Consider the following 18,283-nt stretch of genomic DNA (forward strand, 5'->3'; position numbering starts at 1 on the left):
TTGAGTGGAATGGGGTTTGTTTGGATTGAGCATTATTTGTCAAATTATATCTGCTTACATCATCATTACAATTTCCAACGCACCTTTTTATCTTTCCAATTACCTTTTTATCTCACATACATCACATCACAAAAAGTGCTACAGTAAAAATATCCCCAATAACTTACAATCCAAACAAACCCATAAGTACTACTTGAATGAATAATAATCCTTGGAATAAGCTTTAGATATCCCATATGATTGAAGAAAAAAAAGTTGCTATTGGATTATTGGTTTTATACCTGCTTCAAGGTGTGATGTCTTTGATAAACTGGAGTTTGATCTTCTGTAGCGCTCTTAGAACTTCTTTCATGTATATTCTCTCCTTAGGGGCATCTGTTGTACAACTTAAACCAAGTTGCAAGACAGATGATATGCAGTTAATCTTCTTTTGCACCAGTCCGTCTTCAGGATGAAGTAAATCTACATCTATAACCTGAATCACAGAATCTGGTAAGCAATCTTGTACCCAACGCCTGAGGCTTAATTCTTCTGTGAACAGCTCATCCTTAGGCTTTCTTTTTGTAAATGTCTCCATCAATGTAATTCCAAAGCTGTAGACATCACAACTTGTTGAAACCAATCCTTCCAGTCCATACTCTAGCATCAAAATTTGAAACTCGTTGTTAAAGTCAAGTATTGGTATCGGTTCAGCAAATTTATGTTTTTTCTTAAAAGGTTCAGCAAATTTATGTTGAAAGTTGAAACATTAATTTGAATGATATAAAAATTTCGAAATTTGAGTCAAGAAAAGTCACCTGGGGCAATATATCCAAATGTAGCAAGAGTCTTTGTTTGTACCACAGATTCTCCATCTCCTAACAACTTTGCAATTCCAAAATCGCAAACATGCCCAACCATGTCTTGATCTAAGAGAATATTGCTAGGTTTCAAATCACAATGAACTATAGGAGTTGAATAACCATAGTGGAGATATTCCAAACCAGAAGCCACATCTATCATGATATCCAACCTTTGCATGATACTTAGGACATGATGGTTTACATGAAGCCATTTCTCAAGGCTTCCATTGGGCATGTATTCGAGCACCAAAGCCTTAAAGTCAAGGCTAGAGCAAGCACTAATTACTCTAGTTAAATTTCGATGACGAAGGCAGCTTAAGACTTCACATTCTCTATCAAAGCTTTTAAATGCACCTTCTAGCTGCAAATCGAATACCTTTATGGCCCAAACCATCCCATTTTCACGAATTCCCTTGTAAACTGAACCAAAGCTCCCCGAGCCAAGTAAGTTACTCTCGCTGAATCCATTTGTTATTTGTCTAAGTTCATGGCAGGACGCCCTTTCAAATGTCGCCATGGGAAGCAAGTTCTGAGTCGGAGCTAGAATTTTCTTTCTCAACTTTAACCTCATCAAAAAAATTGAAATCACCAAGGCTAATATGACAGATCCTGATGCCAACAGAACAATCATGACTATCCTTTTTGTCCTTGATTCATGCTCAAATGTACTTGTACAAGGTTGGAGCCAAGGAGCGCCGCACAATGCTTCATTTGAGAGAAAAGATAGGTTCGTGAAATTTGCGAATGGCCCTCCATGAGGAATCGGTCCTTTCAATCTGTTGTAAGACACATTAAAGTATTGGAGATCTGATAGTGTCTGTAATGAGTTGGGAATTTCACCTTCCAGATTGTTAAAAGATAGATCCAAATGCCGTAACTGCAACATATTCTTGATGGAATCCGGTATCAATCCTTGTAGCTTGTTACGTTCCAAGGACAGGTTTTGTAAACTCTGTAGTGCTCCAATGGTGCTAGGCATTTCACCCGAATATTGATTATTTGAAAGGTTCAAATAGACTAATACCTTCAAGTTTCCAATTTCAGCAGGCAAAGAACCTGTCAAATAATTTCCTGACATGTCTAGCTCCAAAATATCTCTGAGGCTCCAAAAGCTTGTTGGTATCATAGAACCTAAATTGTTAGAATTGAGATCAACATATCTGAGTGCTGTAACGTTTCCTAAACAAGAAGGCACCATACCAGAAAGCTTATTTTTTGCCAGATATAATCCTCCTAAGTTCAACAAATAACAAAGCTCACTTGGAATAGCTCCTTGCATCTGATTGTCGCTTAGATGTATCCTCTGAAGCTTCAAGAACCATTTGATTGTAGTTGGAATTAACCCTGTCAAACTATTGTTGTCAAAGTACAGTTCTATTAAGTTGCTCAAATTACCAATCGAACTTGGAATTTCACTTATGATTCCACAACCAGTGGCAGAAATGGATTCGAGTGAGCTAGAAAGATTTCCAATAGACTTTGGGAGGAAGCCATTGAGAGGATTCTCATGTATCCACAACCATGTTAAATGTTCGCAGTTTGACAGGGATATGATGAAGCTCAACTCTTTGGATAGCGAGTCCTCAGAAAAATTATTTTGCCATATACCCAAGTATTCCAATAATCTCATGTTTCCAAGAGAATGAGGAATTGCACCAGTAAAATGATTCATACCAATGCTTAGGATTCTGAGCCTAGAAGCATTTGAGATAGATGCTAGTATAGTTCCACTGAATTCATTTTCATCAAGGTAGAGTTCCTCAAGATTGGGTAAGAAAGCACCTATAGTTGATGGAAGCTCGCCTGATAAATCGTTGTCCGTGAGAGAAATAAATCGTACAGTTGAACTATTGAAAAGTTTCAGCGGGATAGGGCCTGTTAACCTATTCAAGTCCAACATGAGTGCTTCCAACTTGCTAAGATTACCAACCTCTTGAGGTATTATACCTGACAAATGAAATTGGTAAGAAAAAAATGAGTCATTTGACTTGAAACAATTTGGTGAGAAAGGGAAGTAATGAGAAGACAGACACATAGTGGATGCAAGTATTGATCATTATGATTTACAAGCCAGCAAGTTTTTGATACAGAATGATAAAGACGAGTTCAAGTAAATCCATGCTTTTTTTTTTTGGTAAAGTTAATCCATGTTACTAGTATTCATGAACTTAGCATATGATAATAAATATTTTCTTGTAATTTGAATTATGTGTTGGCTTGTTGTATTTATGTACTTTCTTTTTTCCTGTTTTTTGAACTTCAAGGATTGTAATATTCGATGCTAATGAAATAATTGGTGGGACGTACAAATATTTCCACTGGCACAAGTACTTTGAATATGATGATGTCTTCCATCTAAGGACGTAAGGTAAGATGAAATAATAAAATAAATAAATCTTAGAGAAAACTCTTCTGATAATGTAATAATAAAATAGATCTCATGGCAAAATGTATCAAGATTTTTACCTGTCACATTAGCACTCTGTATGGATAGTATCTCCAAATTATAGAGATTGTCAATGACTTTTGGAATTTCACCTGCCAATAAATCATGACATGACAAGAAAATTAATTAAAGGAAGTATTCCCCAATATTTCTAAAGTAATTAGCCTCTGCCAACAGCATTCTTTTATATGTAAATGTTTCATATGAAATATAAATTTAGTCTCAAAATCCTTCAAAACCTAATGAAAATTTATTATTGGGTTATGAGGATTTTGAACCACTTTCATAGGCTTAAGATGGAATTTCAGTCTAAATTCGTAATTCATGCAATAAACTTACATCAATTAGTCATGGATGACAATTGCCGATTATAGCTACAAAATTTAGAAATTTTTATTGAGTAAAGAAGATTATTTTTCCTTTTTGACAAAATAAGGAAGCAAGTTAAGAAATAAGAAAAATCAAACAATTCAGTTTGAAATGAATAAAGATGAATTTCAAGTATGCGGCCAAGTACAGGATGCGGCCAAAACTAAACATACTTTCAAGTATGAAATAAAACAAGAAAGAAGGATGAATTGACATTATGTGCGTTAGGGTAGAGTTGTCTTTTTGCAAAAAAAAATGATTAGTTTGAATGAATTTCATCCATATTACCTTTCCTACATCCTTGTTTTTTTTTTTTATTTTTTTCTAATTAATAGAAGGGTTAAGATTTAAGAAGCGGACAGGGAATTATTGCTTAAATCCAGTTCGGTTAAACATTAAGTGTTCCCCCAGGGAATTATGTGCATCTAAACTCATAACTATTCAAACAGTTAAATTATGATCAATTGATGGCTCGAAACATACACAAGAAGTTGGTAGCTTACCTGTCAGGTCACTTGAATCCAAATATATTTCTGTAAGCGTGGTAAGATTCCAAATTCCCTTTGGTATATACCCTCTGAATCTGTTGTATGACAAACCTAAAACTTGGAGTTTTGAACATTCTCCAATGCCTGATGGAATTTCACCTTCGAAGTGATTATATGATAAATAAAGCCCTTGGAGTTGTGGGAGATGATCGCAGATGCGTGCTGGAAGGTAACCCGATAAGCTATTATTCTCAAAACCAACAATTTGCAATGAGGAGAGGTTAAACAGAGCCTGTGGCAGAGGGCCTGCGAGTTGGTTAGATTGGATTTCCAAAGTAGAAAGAAGTTAAATGTAATATTTGAAGCCGCATGAGGGTCTTGAGTGATTTTCCCAAAAGTATCTCTACCAAAAATATTTCAAACATTCCTACATCCTTGTTTTTTTTTCAAAATTTTTTTTCTAATTAATAGAAGTGTTAAGATTTAAGAAGCGGACAGGGAATTATTGCTTAAATCCAGTTCGGTTAAACATTAAGCGTTTCTCCACACATACGCTACAAGCATTTAAATCTGTGATCTATTGGTGCTCGAATTTTTCAAAACAAAGTGAAATTGGCAGCTTACCTGTCAGGTCGTTCCCACCCAAAGCTATTCGTGTTAGCGTGGTTAGATTCCAAAATTCTCTTGGTATATATCCTCGGAATTTGTTGAGTGACAAGGATAAAACTTGGAGTTTTGAACATTCTCCGATGCCTGATGGAATTTCACCTTCAAAGTAATTCCATGATAAATAAAGTCCTTGGAGTTGTGGGAGATAATCGCAGATATGTGCTGGAAGGTAACCCGATAAGCTATTATTCGTAAAAGCAATAATTTGCAATGAGGAGAGGTTAAACAAATCCCATGGTAGAGGGCCAACAAGTTGGTTATGTTGAATGTCCAAAACTGTCAATTTCGGTAAAGCGCTCAATTCTTCTGAAAGATTTCCAGTAAAAAAGTTGAAACCCAACCTGATGGTCTCTAACTTTGTGAAATTAGAGAGCCTGCCTGATAATGAACCTGAAAATCCGTTATCTCGGAAGGATAAGTATTGGAGTGTAGTTAAACCTCCCAACCATGACGGTAGTTCTCCTTCAAAGGCATTATCTTCCAAGTTGATGTACTTCAATCGGCGTAGACGAGATAGCTCAGTTGGAAGATGTCCATGAAAGCTGTTATTCATAACATTCAACCTGACGAGAAATGAAAGATTACCCAATTGTGGAGGTATAGTTCCTGCAATTCCCATGTAAGAAAGGTCAATGGCTGCGACTCTGTGATGACGAGCATTACAAGTGATTCCAATCCAGTTGCAAACAGAGGTAGAAGTGGACCAGTTGGTTGGGATGATCCTTTGGGGATCGAAAATGGCGGCTTTGAAGGCAAGAAGAGCATTCAGATCACTAGCACTGTTGTTATGGTTATTGGCAATACTTATGCTGTCTGAGCTAGTTGCGATAAAGTGCAACAGTACCAAGGCTCCAGCGAAAAAAAAATAAGTTCTCTGCATTGCTTATAGAGGCAAATAAAACTTGAGGAATGCCAAACAAAAGGTAAATAAAACATTGTGACATTGGGCAGGACTTATATAGGCATATACTTGGGGTTGAGTTAAAATGTTTCCACGAGGAAGTGACAAGGTTTTGACAAATTGAAGATCCTCATTTGTTCAACTAGGCTCAATTTTGATATGTTTGTTAGTTTAAATTCTTTTCTTCTTTTAGATTTCTCTATATTACGCTGGCAAAACTGGAAGTAATTTATGGAAAATCTGTTTCTCAATTTGGTGAATTAATATATAGCTTGATTCTATCTCTGAGACTTGTGTTTTTAATTTGTCACAATTTGAAACTAGCTTTTTTTTTTTTTTTTTTTTTTTGTATTCTTCAACTTTTGAGCAATTGATATGACAAGCAATCCGGTGCTTTAGCATTCTATGTGGCAAAATTGAATTTTGAGTATAACAATTTTCCAGGAATGACGAAAGGGAAACTACTCCAAGCCAAGGTAAAATTATTGTGTGTTTGAAAATCTCTATACAAAAATAAATTGAAGGATAAAAGAAGAGAAGATGCAGAGCAAGTGTCCTAAGCCTCCATGTCCCTAGACTTGTACATGAAAGGAAGGCAGTTGACTGGAAACTCTTGTATGAACCAACAGTATCCAACCAAACACCATCCAATCAATTGGTAACTGAAAATACGGCTGAGAATCTTTCGATGTGGGATGGAAATCGTGTATGAATCTAGTCTACGGTATAAGTGGAAACTTTTGGTTAAATGACCAAATGAGCCCTGCGGTTGACCAATTATATTTACCCCTATATGTGATTGTGCTCAAAGGGAAAAATGCACTATTAATCATCAAGGTTCGGTTCGCGTACCAAATTGGTCCTAATATTTCAACTAAAACAAATTTGATTCTCAATGTTTCTGATTTTACCAATAGTAATAATCAAATTACCATTAGTCATCAGTTTTGACTTTTCAATTTTGGTCTATAATAATTCGAATTTGGATCATTATAGTACCTCAAGTTATAAATACTAAAACTAAGAGTTTTAAAATGAAATGATTTGCAAATTAGATTGAAATTGTGTAGTAGGAATTCTGTAATTGAAAACATACAAAAACTGATTAAACTTATTTTTCTTCTTTTTCTCTAGCTTTTTATTTCATTTATTCATCCCGTTAGTTTGTTACAGGCTTCTTATATTTTTTTATAGCTGTTCTCAAATTTCGCATAATATTCAAATTTATTGTTTTACACCATGAATAATTAATGGCTAAAATGTTCTATTTATTTATTTATTACTTGTATTAATAATTAAACACTTTAAAATAAAAGAAATATGTACCATAAATGACGAGTATTACAAGTGATTCCGGTCCAGTTGCAAACAGAGGCAGAAGTGCGGGACATCAATATATAGGATAGAAGAAGATGCATTTTTTTGTGACTAAACATGCAATATATAAATCCAATGTAGCACTCCATGCTTTAGGATGTAAAAAAAATCTAATCAAGCCGAATAATCTAATGTTTAAACTTACTTAGTGATTTAATGAGTCAAAATTATGTTCAACTTTGACTTACTTATACATTGAGTCGAATTGAAACAAACTTTTATCATGGTAAACTTGAGTCAAGATTGAATAGATTGAATTTTTTGCATATATTTCAAGATTCATACTAATCAAATCAAATTCAAGCTGAGTTGTAAACTTTATTGAATGCAAAATGCTATTCATATTTGTCTTGATTAATTGACGAACCAAAGTCAAATGATTTCTTATTGAGTTAAACTTGATTCGAATATTAAGTAATTTTGTTTATCTTTCAACAATACGTGCTATTGATAAACTTTTCTCAGTTTTAAAAATTTCCTCAAACAAACTTTTCTCAATTTTTAAAATTTCCTTTTACCCTGACTACTAAGGATAAAATACAATATATTTAGGGCGGGGAAAAACCAATCTCAATCAGATATGGTTAATTATTCTACAATTGGGAGTAAATATATATTTCTCCATGTTTACTAACTTTATGTGAAACATTTGACAACTTACTATCCTCGTATAAAAAATTTGAAAATAAATAAACAAATAAAAAAGAGCCCGGATGAAAAATTTTAATGATACTGCCCTACTTTCAATACTAGAGTAAATTTTACTTTGTCAAGATAAAAGGATCCTTTAGACTTCGAAGTCTAAAGCGTTATTCCTGCGGTTGTGCCGCACAGCCAACATGTCTTTTTCCCCTCGGATTGGAGCCCAAATGAGACTTGGCACCTTAGTACTTTCTTAGTACCTTCTGCCCATTTTGTCTTAAAAGGAATTTAACCCAAGTAACCAACTAATAAGAAAACTTGGTTTAACTCGTACAGGGTATTCGTCAGCTTAGATCACTATCAATTGAAATGCAACAATTCTTGGATTAAATAATTAATTATCTTTGTAAATGAATTACACTTTTCTTTAAACAAATTCTGCTGGTATTGTTTTTTTTTTTTTCTTTTTAGTCAATGCAGTCTTTTTACATGAAAGGAAGGCAGTTGACTGGAAACCCTTGTATGAATCTAGTCTATGGTATAAGTGGGCTAATGACGTTTGTACACGGATATATCATATTCCTTCTATTCACAAATCCTTTAAAGAAACCATCATTTTCACTTAATATATGAGGAAATTCTTTAAACAAATTCTGCTGGTATTGTTTTATATCTTTAATAGTCAATGTGAAAAAAAAATGTGCTGGCTATCAATCTGTAACTTATCTCTAATATAAGGGTTGCAATGTTTTTTTTTGACAAACCAATAATTTAGGTTAAAAAATTATATTTCAGATACCAAAATGGAATAGAAATATGTGGGAGCCTATGCAACAAAAAAAAAGAAAAGAAAAATCCAGAGTACTATTTTTATTTGACTAAAAAATATTTCACTTCATTAGGGACGATTAGCATTCATTGTTGGTTTCGAAAGTGGCGCGTAAAATAAATCAACATTTAAAATTTATTTAGATGATCTTTCCTAGATTATGTAAGTTTTATATTTTTTCCATTGAAAATTATATTATTTGATTAGTTTACACTGAAGAAAAAATGATGCTCTGAAAAATTTATGATTACACTTCAAGGCTTAAATGGAGAATAAAAGTTGATATTGGAGATAAGGTCCAATTCATATGACATCAAATTGACGATTTTGTAATGAGTCTTCACTTCAGAGCTCAAAATGAAATACTAGATAAATAGATAGACTGTCTATAATATTGGAACATCTCTAGTAATTCACTCACCATTGGAAGTTATGATGTCTCTTTTAAACTGGGGAAAGAATGATTAAATAAATCGAATAAGCAGATAAGACGTCAAGCAGCTTACCATCTTCTCTTTTACTTTTCTTCCATTGTTTGGAAGGAAAGCAGAGAAAGAGAAATGGATTTAACGCTTGAACCCTAAAGAATGGTGTATATCCATTCACTGTTCAAAGAATTTACAATTGGTCTTCTTCACGATATCATCCTTCAGTGCAGAACCAGTAGTCTTGCTTCAGACTCAAGATGGTTATTGTAACGTCAAATGACATTCACTCAAATGACTTGGGACAAATTGCTGTTTAGAATACTCCGTAACTTTATTATTACTTGGAAAAAGACCCCATTGGCGACCAAGTCCAAATGCAAGGCATAAATTTCCCCCTGCAAGTAAAAGAAAGGGACCGAAATACAATTAATTCAAGACCAGATATTAATTATTATATACGAAGACTCTTTTCTAATTTACTTTTTTTGTGTTAAATTAACTCTTCTATACTTTTTTTTTTAATCTTTTGTAGCTGATTGTTTTGTAAGGTAATCGGTATCACAAGCAAATCTATCTTTGGCCATAATCAATGTTTGAACATCCGAATCTTCCACCAATGATAGAATGGAATATGGACGTTACTCCATGCGAAGATAAATATCTTTATGATTTGGGCAACTTCCATATGAAAATAAAGCAGCTGTTTGGTAAATGGGTATGAGAGTGTGTGTGAGTCTATGTACACACACACACACACACACACACATATATATATATTGTTTGGTACACCACTATGGAAATGAAAGTGTTAGATTTTCTTCTTCATCATTTCTTACTTATAGCTTGAATTTCAAATAAATTAGCTCTTAAATAGAATGAATTTCATTCCACTCCTTAACAAGACGAGTAAGGGAAAATAACCAAGATGTATACTCGTAATGAGCTCTGCAATTCCATTCTCAATTTTGATTCCAGAATTTGAATCAAACACTTCCTAAATGGTAAAAGAAGAGAAGACTGAAGACTGAAGACTTGTTCAATTGTCTTAATCCTCTAACTATCTCGCCTCATGAGGGGCCCTAATTTGTCTAAACGTCTATTATGTGGAAAGAAAAAAGTTGCACCAAAAAACTTCTCACCCGGTCCCAAGTCAAGAATTGACGCGTTATTTTCTGCTATTCCCTTTCAAGAAGGACCACAAACTGAAAAGGGAAGCTATTAAAGTTTGCATTTTCCAATTGACTAAAAGGCGTTGGACCATAATACTCTCGTATGAATCCAGTCCACGCTTAACCTATTATCCCCATGGAGGGCCTGTATACTTCAAGCCTGACCCATTAACGTGGTCCAGCATAGAAGATGACAGATTCACCATGGACGGCCTGTATACTTCACGCTCGACCTATTAACGTGGTCCAGCATAGAAGATGACAGATTCACCATGGACGGCCTGTATCCTTCCGTTCATTGGTTAATGGTCAGAATCGTAAATGGCTCCATGCTACTAGAATTTCCCCAACTGGACTTTAAGTATCTTCCACCCCACAAATGCATAGAAAATCTAACATTCATCTAAAACAAAATTTGTGAGAACATCTTCTTGGTGTAACGGTAGATTCATGGGATCGTTTGCAATTTATACGGTTATGTGTAATGTCTTCAAAAACTTTAAGAACTCATAGATTTTTTTTTCGCACTATGTATAATTGTACTTCAATATTGAATTTTGTTTTTGTTAAAAACTAACTTGAAGTTTTGGATTTTATTTTCTGGGGTGAACCACTTAGGGAGCCCCTTAACCATTCCAGTGATCAAACTATTGGTCCTTTATCTATTTCAAATATTGAATTGGTCCCTCAACAATAAAAACGTTTCAAAATCTTATGATGCCATCATATTTATTTCTACCGTTATATCCATCATATTTCTACTTGGATGATGCCAAAATCTTTATTTTCGAGAAAAGACTTCAACAATAATGCCGAGGACTTAAATACGGGGAATTTAAAGTCTGTAACATGGCCTGAGTCAAGTGTGTGATAAGTGCATTTATGTTAATTAGACGGGATAATTTCAGAAACCTCCCTTGAGGTTTCTAATAACTTCACTTGGCTTCCCTAAAGTTTCAAAAATTACACCTACCTCTCTTGTCCATTTAAAATGACAATACTATGCTTAATATTGTTAATAAGACTCTTTTGTTGCCATGTTTATGCAAAGGATGGATTTTATTATTTTGTTTACCTTTTTCCTTACTATTCATTAGAAATATAAAAGAACTATCAATGTTGTCCCTAATATTTATCCAAGTTAAACTTTAAACTAGTAATATTTTTTTGATAACTTTTAATATCCTCCATTTTTTTTTTGTAGCTTAAAACAAAATGGCCCAAAATCACTACCAAATTATGATAGTTCCACCACTAAACTAGTCCATAAATTTTTATTAAAAAAATAGTCCATAAACTTTAAAAGAAACAAAATAGAGAAACAAAATAGCACTTTCTTCTCTATCATAAAAAGAATTTATATTCCTAGAAAAGCATTATGAAAAATACCATATTACAGCAAAAGATTTGTTGTTATAATTAATTATCAAATAACAAATATTGACATGAAAAACTTGGCACTCTTGTTGTTTAGAAAAATAAATTGAACTTTGTAAGATAAGAGTATTTTAAGGTATTTATTAAAATTTTTACTCTATTTTTTGCTCTGAGTCTACATGCATTTCAATCATTTACTTGCTAGATATTTCTAGCCTATCAAGGAAGACTTATACCTCACGTTGGACTTCTTGGCAAGCGGATTCTTCTTTCAAGATAGTGATACATAGTTATGGAGACTTTTAAACACCTTTTTCTTGTCATTTGAGTCTATTTTCCCCTAATCCAGGGTTGCTATTAAAGTCACCTAATATTGCCATCTTGACGAAGACCACAAGGTCGAAATCCATGTCTCTTCTTTTCATCCGACTTTTCTAAAGTGAAGTGTAGAGAAAGATAAGTAATTATCTGAGTTTTCTTGACTTAGACCTGCAGCAATTATTTTCTTTTTTCTTATATCCTTTCTGTTAATTGGATGGAAAGGAGCAAGAAATAGATTTGAGATTTTGACCCAAGACCTAGAGCTGCTAAATGTCTTCACCTTTCCCCCCCTGCCCGAAAAAAAAAAAAAATTCTTCCCCACTGTAGTTATTATCTTTTTTCTTACATGCCTCTACAATTTCAAGTTCGAATTGCACCGTGAACTCTATCATCACTTGTGTGTGTGTGTGTGTTTTTTTTCCTTTCCAATTGCACCATGCAGCACCCTTATTTCTTCCTCTTTGTAACCATAGTGGATATGTGGATGAAAAGCATACTTGGTTTTGATACCAATGCACACCTTAATTGTGTGTAGTGAATAACTATCATTTTCGTTGCATACGTTAATTGTGTTATTTCAGATTATTTGTAGCCTAAAATTTTTTCACATGTTTCAGTTTTGGCCAATAAGTTTACACAGTTGACAAGAATTTATTGTAAAACTATCAATTCCTTTGCCAAAATTAACAAAATAGAAGAATTACTAAACAACTCCAAAATCCACTGAGAGAATGCTTTACAAAATACTAAAGCACTGAATGGGCTCACTTGAATTCTATAGCCCAAACGGTTCTAAGCAACAAACAGGAAAACAACCATACATGGATCCATGGCCCATCCATCTATCACGCATCAAATATCAAGTGTCATGGCATCAAATATCAAGTGTCATGGACACTATACATTTAAGTCATGAGTCCCAAAACTGAAAATTAAACCTTTCAGAAATGCTAAGAATAAAAACTAATCCTATATTCCTCTGCATAAAATTTTTTTTTCTTTTTCTTTGATGGTCTGAAGAATATTTTACTGACTTGGCATGGAGAAATAAAGAGCATTTCAGAATCCAAATTTGATTCTATGAGCAATTAATCAGCCAATTTGGCGATTGGAAGCTTATACAAATGTCTGTGGAACTATAATTATTTTAAGTCATTTTTTAAATTTGGAGATTTATAATGTAATTTTTATTATTTTTCAGATCTGTTCTTTGGTATCCGTGTATATTTGATGACGTATTTTTTGTCATTAGTGCAGATTTTAAAGAAATTATGATATTTTTTCAAAAAAAAAACCCGGAGGGGATGGAAACGGCTGAATTCTTTTAATCTCCAATGTCAAAGGAATGCATGAATTAGATGGGGAATCTCCAACGTCAAAGAAAATGCATGAATGAAATGTTCCCAAATCACCTACAATCTAGTGAAGAGCTCCAACGAAAGCAATTTTTCAAAATAGAGCTATTTAACAAATGTTCCCACACAAGAAAAAATATATATTCCCACAGCTCATGGAAATGGTACATCGTTATTTTCACAATCTCCCACCATCGTCAACACCAATTACAAATTTGAGCTTCAGGTAACCCTTAAAAAGTGTTATTAATTTCTATTAGGTAGTAATTGTTGGACATGAAACTACTTTGCTCTCTCTGTTATGTGCACCTTTAAAAATGTAATTTGAAAAAAATAAGTTTTTTTTAACGCATGTCCAATCGACACTCGTTAACACATCCACATTCCACCCAATCTATCATGTATATATATATACTAACAATTACTACCATCCCTTACATTTATACATTTTTTCTAATTAATCCTTCTGCATTTTTGCACTTTTTTTAATTAATTTTATATTTCTATAAATCTAACATCTGAAAGACATCTTAACGAGAACACCCATTAGACAGACCGATAAAATAAATACATGAATCTATATGCCATATGCATGCTCTGTATTTACAAATACATATGCCTACGTGTATCTCTACATGGTGATATATATCGACGATCAATTTGTTTCTCATTTATTTGCAAAAATTGAAAAAGGGAAAGGTGGATCAATAACTGAAAGTAAATAATCAACTTAATTGCAATATATGTATGTCAAACAAAAACACAAAGTAAAATGCTTGGGCTTTCATAACATATAAAATGGGATTATGAACTTGAGGTCTCCATATCTGTAAACAAACTTATTGGTAAATACAACATATCCCATTCCTGTTTTGAACCATAAGCATTTCGGTGGTGCACAAAGTCAAGACTAAGAATTCCCCAAATACATTTGCACCTCAGAACTCTGCAACGTATTCAGGAGAAAAACGTAAGTACTACTTGAATGAATAGCAATCCTTGGAATAAGCTTTTGTTATACCATAAGATTGAAGAAAAAGTTGCTATTGGAATATCTCATAAATAATGGTTTATACCTGCTTCAAGGTGCTATATCTGTGATAAACTGAAGTTTGATCTTCTGGAGCGCTCTTAGAATTTCTTTCATGTTTATTCTCTCCTCAGGAGCATATGTTGTACAACTTAAACCAAGTTGCAAGATAGATGATATGCATTCAATCTTCCTTTGTACCAGTCCACCTTCATGATGAAGTAAATCTACATCTATAACCTGAATTATGGAATCCGGTAAGCAATCTTGCACCCAACGCCTGAGGCTTAACTCCTCCGTAAACATCTTGTCCTTCGGCTTTCTTTTCGTAAATGTTTCCATCATTGTAATCCCAAAGCTGTAAGCATCACTACTTGTTGAAACCAATCCTTCCAATCCATATTCTAGCATCAATGTTTGAAACTCATTGTTAAAGTCTTGTATTGAAAGTTGAAATATTAATTTGAATGGCAAAAAAAATTCGAAATTGTAATCAAGAAAAGTCACCTGGGGCAATATATCCAAATGTAGCAAGAGTCTTTGTTTGTACCACAGATTCTCCATCTCCCAACAACTTTGCAATTCCAAAATCACAAACATGCCCAACCATGTCTTGATCCAGTAGAATGTTGCTAGGCTTCAAATCACAGTGAACTATAGGAGTTGAATAACCATAATGGAGATATTCCAAACCACAAGCCACATCTATCATAATATCCAATCGTTGCTTGATATTTAAGAAATGATGGTTTGAATGAAGCCATTTCTCAAGGCATCCATTGGGCATATATTCAAGCACCAAAGCCTTAAAGTCAGGGCTCGAGCAAGCACTAATTACTCTAGTTAAATTTCGATGACGAAGGCACCTTAAGGCTTCACATTCTCTATCAAAGCTTTTAAATGCACCTTCTAGCTGCAAATTGAATACCTTTATGGCCCAAACCATCCCATTTTCGTGAATTCCCTTGTAAACTGAACCAAAGCTCCCCGAGCCAAGTAAGTTACCCTCGCTGAATCCATTTGTTATTTGTCTAAGTTCATGGAAGGATGCCCTTTCAAATGTCGCCATGGGAAGCAAGTTCTGAGTCGGAGCTAGAGTTTTCTTTCTCAAACTTAACCGCATCAAAAAAATTGAAATCAACAAGGCTAATATGACAGAACCTGATGCCAACAGAACAATCATGACTATCCTTTTTGACCTTGATTCATGCTCAAATGTACTTGTACAAGGTTGGAGCCAAGGAGCGCCACACAATGCTTCATTTGAGAGAAAAGATAGGTTCGTGAAATTTGCGAACGGCCCTCCATGAGGAATCGGTCCTCTTAATCTGTTGTAAGACACATTAAGGTATTGGAGATCTGATAGTACCTGTAATGAGTTGGGAATTTCACCTTCCAGATTGTTAAAAGATAGATCCAAATGCCGTAACTGCAACATATTCTTCATGGAGTCTGGTATCAATTCTTGTAGCTTGTTATGTTCCAAGGAGAGTTCTTGCAAATCCTGTAGTGCTCCAATAGTGCTAGGTATCCCACCCAAGTATTGATTATTTGAAAGGTTCAAATAGACTAATGACTTCAAGTTTCCAATTTCAGCAGGCAAAGAGCCTGTCAAATAATTTCCTGACATGTCCAGCTCCAAAATATCTCTAAGGTTCCAAAAGTTTGCTGGCATGATAGATCTTAAATTGTTGATATTAAGATAAACATACCTGAGCATGGTAACATTTCCTATGCAAGAAGGTACCACACCAGAAAGCTTATTTTTTGCCAGATGAAAACCTTCCAAGTTCAACAAATAACAAAGCTCACTTGGAATAGCTCCTTGTATCTGGTTGTCAGTTAGATCTATCATCTGAAGCTTCAACAACCATTTGATTGTTGTTGGAATTACTCCAGTCAAACTATTGATTGCAAAGTCCAGCCCTATCAAGTTGCTCAAATTACCAATCGAACTTGGAATTTCACTTATGATTCCACAACGAGCGGCATAAAGGGATTCGAGTGAGCTAGAAAGATTTCCAATAGTCTTTGGGAGGAAGCCATTCAGAGGATTCTCATCTACCCACAACCATGTTAAATGTTTGCAGTTTGACAGGGATATGATGAAGCTCAACTCTTTGGATAGCGAGTCCTCAGAAAAATTATTTTGCCATATACCCAAGTATTCCAATAATCTCAAGTTTCCAAGAGAATGAGGAATTGCACCAGTAAAATGGCTACCGCTAAGGTCTAGCATTCTAAGCCTAGAAGCATTTGAGATGGATGTTAGTATAGTTCCAGTGAATTCATTTCCCCCAAGGTAGAGTTCCTCAAGATTGGGTAAGAAAGCACCTATAGTTGATGGAAGCTCGCCTGATAAATCATTCTCCGTAAGAGAAATAACTCGTGCAGTTGTACTATTGAAAAGTTTCAGCGGGATGGGACCTCTCAACCTGTTCGACATCAAGTTTAGTAGTTCTAACTTGCTAAGATTACCAACCTCTACAGGTATTATACCTGACAAATCAAATTGGTAAGAAAAAAAATGAGTCATTTGACTTGAAACAATTTGTTGAGATAGGGAAGTAATGAGAAGATAGACACATAGTGGATGCAAGTATTGAGCATTATGATTTACAAGCCAGCAAGTTTTTGATACATATTGATAAAGACGAGTTCAAGTAAATCCACGTTACTAGTATTGATGAACTTAAGCATAAAGCCATAATGCATCTTTTCTCTTTTCATTTGAGTGCATGGATCACTGACCGAATGCATCTAGCTGTAGCAAGATTTGACATGGTCAGGCAATTGATGCTACGCTGGGTCTTGTAAATGGAAGTTTATCATACTAGGTAAGTAGTAACCAAAGCATGACAACATGGCAAAACTTTTGTATCTCACATCTCTGAAGTCAAGTAGCTAAATTTAATGAAAGAGGAAGCATCTCAACAAATTCAGGGGTAAAGATAGGAAGGCAAGTGGTATACTTCATTGACAATTTTGGAAATGACGAAACATTTTCAGACAATGTTTCAAACGAAATAACATGACATTGTCAAAAGTGGCATAGAATTATACACTTTCCCTTCTTCAAGCATTCAATCTTTCTATCTCTTTGTACCATCTCTCGAAGTGCTTCCTCATCTTCCTATTTCCCATTGTATCACCTATTAGCCCCCTATCAGTATCTCTATTTTTGAAGTGCAATCAATTGGAATTTGAAGTTGAGATGAAGCTGTAGCATATTGAGATCAAGCTGATCAAAATCGTTTTGGCTTATGCAGTGCACCAGTATGACTGACCAATTGACGTATGAGAAAGAGCATATTTGATTTGTATTTGAACTCGCTTGACTTAAAGCTCAAATTCAAGTTTGAGAAAAGTATTCTAATGATGGAATAATGAAATAGATCTCATGCCAAAATGTATCAAGATTTTTACCTGTCACATTAGCACGCTCCATGCCTAGTTTCTCCAAATTATAGAGATTGTCAATGAGTTTGTTTGGACAAAGAAAGTTTGCAAGATTTATTTCAGATTTTGTTTTGCTTACATCACACACACAATTCCCAATCACCTTTTTATCTCACATACATCACATCATAAAAAATGCTACAGTAACTGGATCAAATAAATCATCCAAATAAATTCTTATCCAAACAAACTCAATGACTTTTGGAATTTCACCTGTTCAAAAATCACGGCATGATGATAAATATAATTAATGGCATGGCATAATTATATGTATATAATATATATGCATTTAGAAATTCTAAGGATCTTCAGTTTAGTTTCAAACAATATCATCTAAATCTCTCATAAATATTGGCAAAATGACGGTTACATACACTCCCAAAAATTGGAGGTCATTTTGGTGGCAATCTATATGCGTATGTCAATGAATTTTTAAATGTATGCATAAATTAGAAATAAAATTAATATAAAATCTAAATATGCATATCGAAATTAATACATTTTACATTTTCTTTCATAGACGGCATGAAGTTTCAAATGTCCAAAAATTTTAATGGGAAATTACTCAAAACCACTCATGT

At 34.1% G+C, this 18,283-nt stretch overlaps 2 protein-coding genes across 3 annotated transcripts; both read right to left on the reverse strand.

The window, feature by feature from the left end:
* LOC113716646 (uncharacterized) lies at window positions 1–5,742 on the reverse strand. Of its 2 annotated transcripts, XM_027241039.2 has the most exons (6): window positions 4,770–5,742; window positions 4,161–4,451; window positions 3,309–3,380; window positions 2,103–2,789; window positions 798–1,973; window positions 1–639 (listed from the first exon to the last, which is right to left on the reverse strand). In XM_027241039.2, the coding sequence occupies exons 1-6, from the start codon at window positions 5,692–5,694 to the stop codon at window positions 287–289; spliced, it is 3,504 nt and encodes a 1,167-aa protein (XP_027096840.2). In that variant the 5' UTR covers window positions 5,695–5,742; the 3' UTR covers window positions 1–286. The 2 variants fall into 2 exon arrangements, with proteins under 2 accessions (XP_027096840.2, XP_027096839.2); XM_027241038.2 differs by having other exon boundaries at window positions 798–2,789.
* Window positions 5,743–13,978: 8,236 nt separating this feature from the next.
* On the reverse strand, window positions 13,979–16,927 carry LOC113716164 (uncharacterized). The gene is made up of 3 exons (XM_027240457.2): window positions 14,751–16,927; window positions 14,290–14,647; window positions 13,979–14,159 (listed from the first exon to the last, which is right to left on the reverse strand). The coding sequence occupies exons 1-2, from the start codon at window positions 16,777–16,779 to the stop codon at window positions 14,295–14,297; spliced, it is 2,382 nt and encodes a 793-aa protein (XP_027096258.2). The 5' UTR covers window positions 16,780–16,927; the 3' UTR covers window positions 13,979–14,159; window positions 14,290–14,294.
* Between the last annotated feature and the right edge of the window lie 1,356 nt (window positions 16,928–18,283).

This window comes from Coffea arabica, chromosome 11c (assembly GCF_036785885.1).
Source record: "Coffea arabica cultivar ET-39 chromosome 11c, Coffea Arabica ET-39 HiFi, whole genome shotgun sequence".
Lineage (NCBI taxonomy): Eukaryota > Viridiplantae > Streptophyta > Magnoliopsida > Gentianales > Rubiaceae > Coffea > Coffea arabica.

Coding starts and splice junctions, on each gene's coding strand:
- LOC113716646 (XM_027241038.2), bottom strand. CDS start 5,694: ATGCAGAGAACTTATTTTTTTTTCGCTGGAGCCTTGGTACTGTTGCAC. Junction 4,452..4,769: donor GGGTGGGAACGACCTGACAG/GTAAGCTGCCAA, acceptor ACCAACTCGCAG/GCCCTCTGCCACAGGCTCTG. Junction 3,381..4,160: donor GGATTCAAGTGACCTGACAG/GTAAGCTACCAA, acceptor ATTTATTGGCAG/GTGAAATTCCAAAAGTCATT.
- LOC113716164 (XM_027240457.2), bottom strand. CDS start 16,779: ATGACTCATTTTTTTTCTTACCAATTTGATTTGTCAGGTATAATACCT. Junction 14,648..14,750: donor ATTTGGATATATTGCCCCAG/GTGACTTTTCTT, acceptor CATTGATGCTAG/AATATGGATTGGAAGGATTG.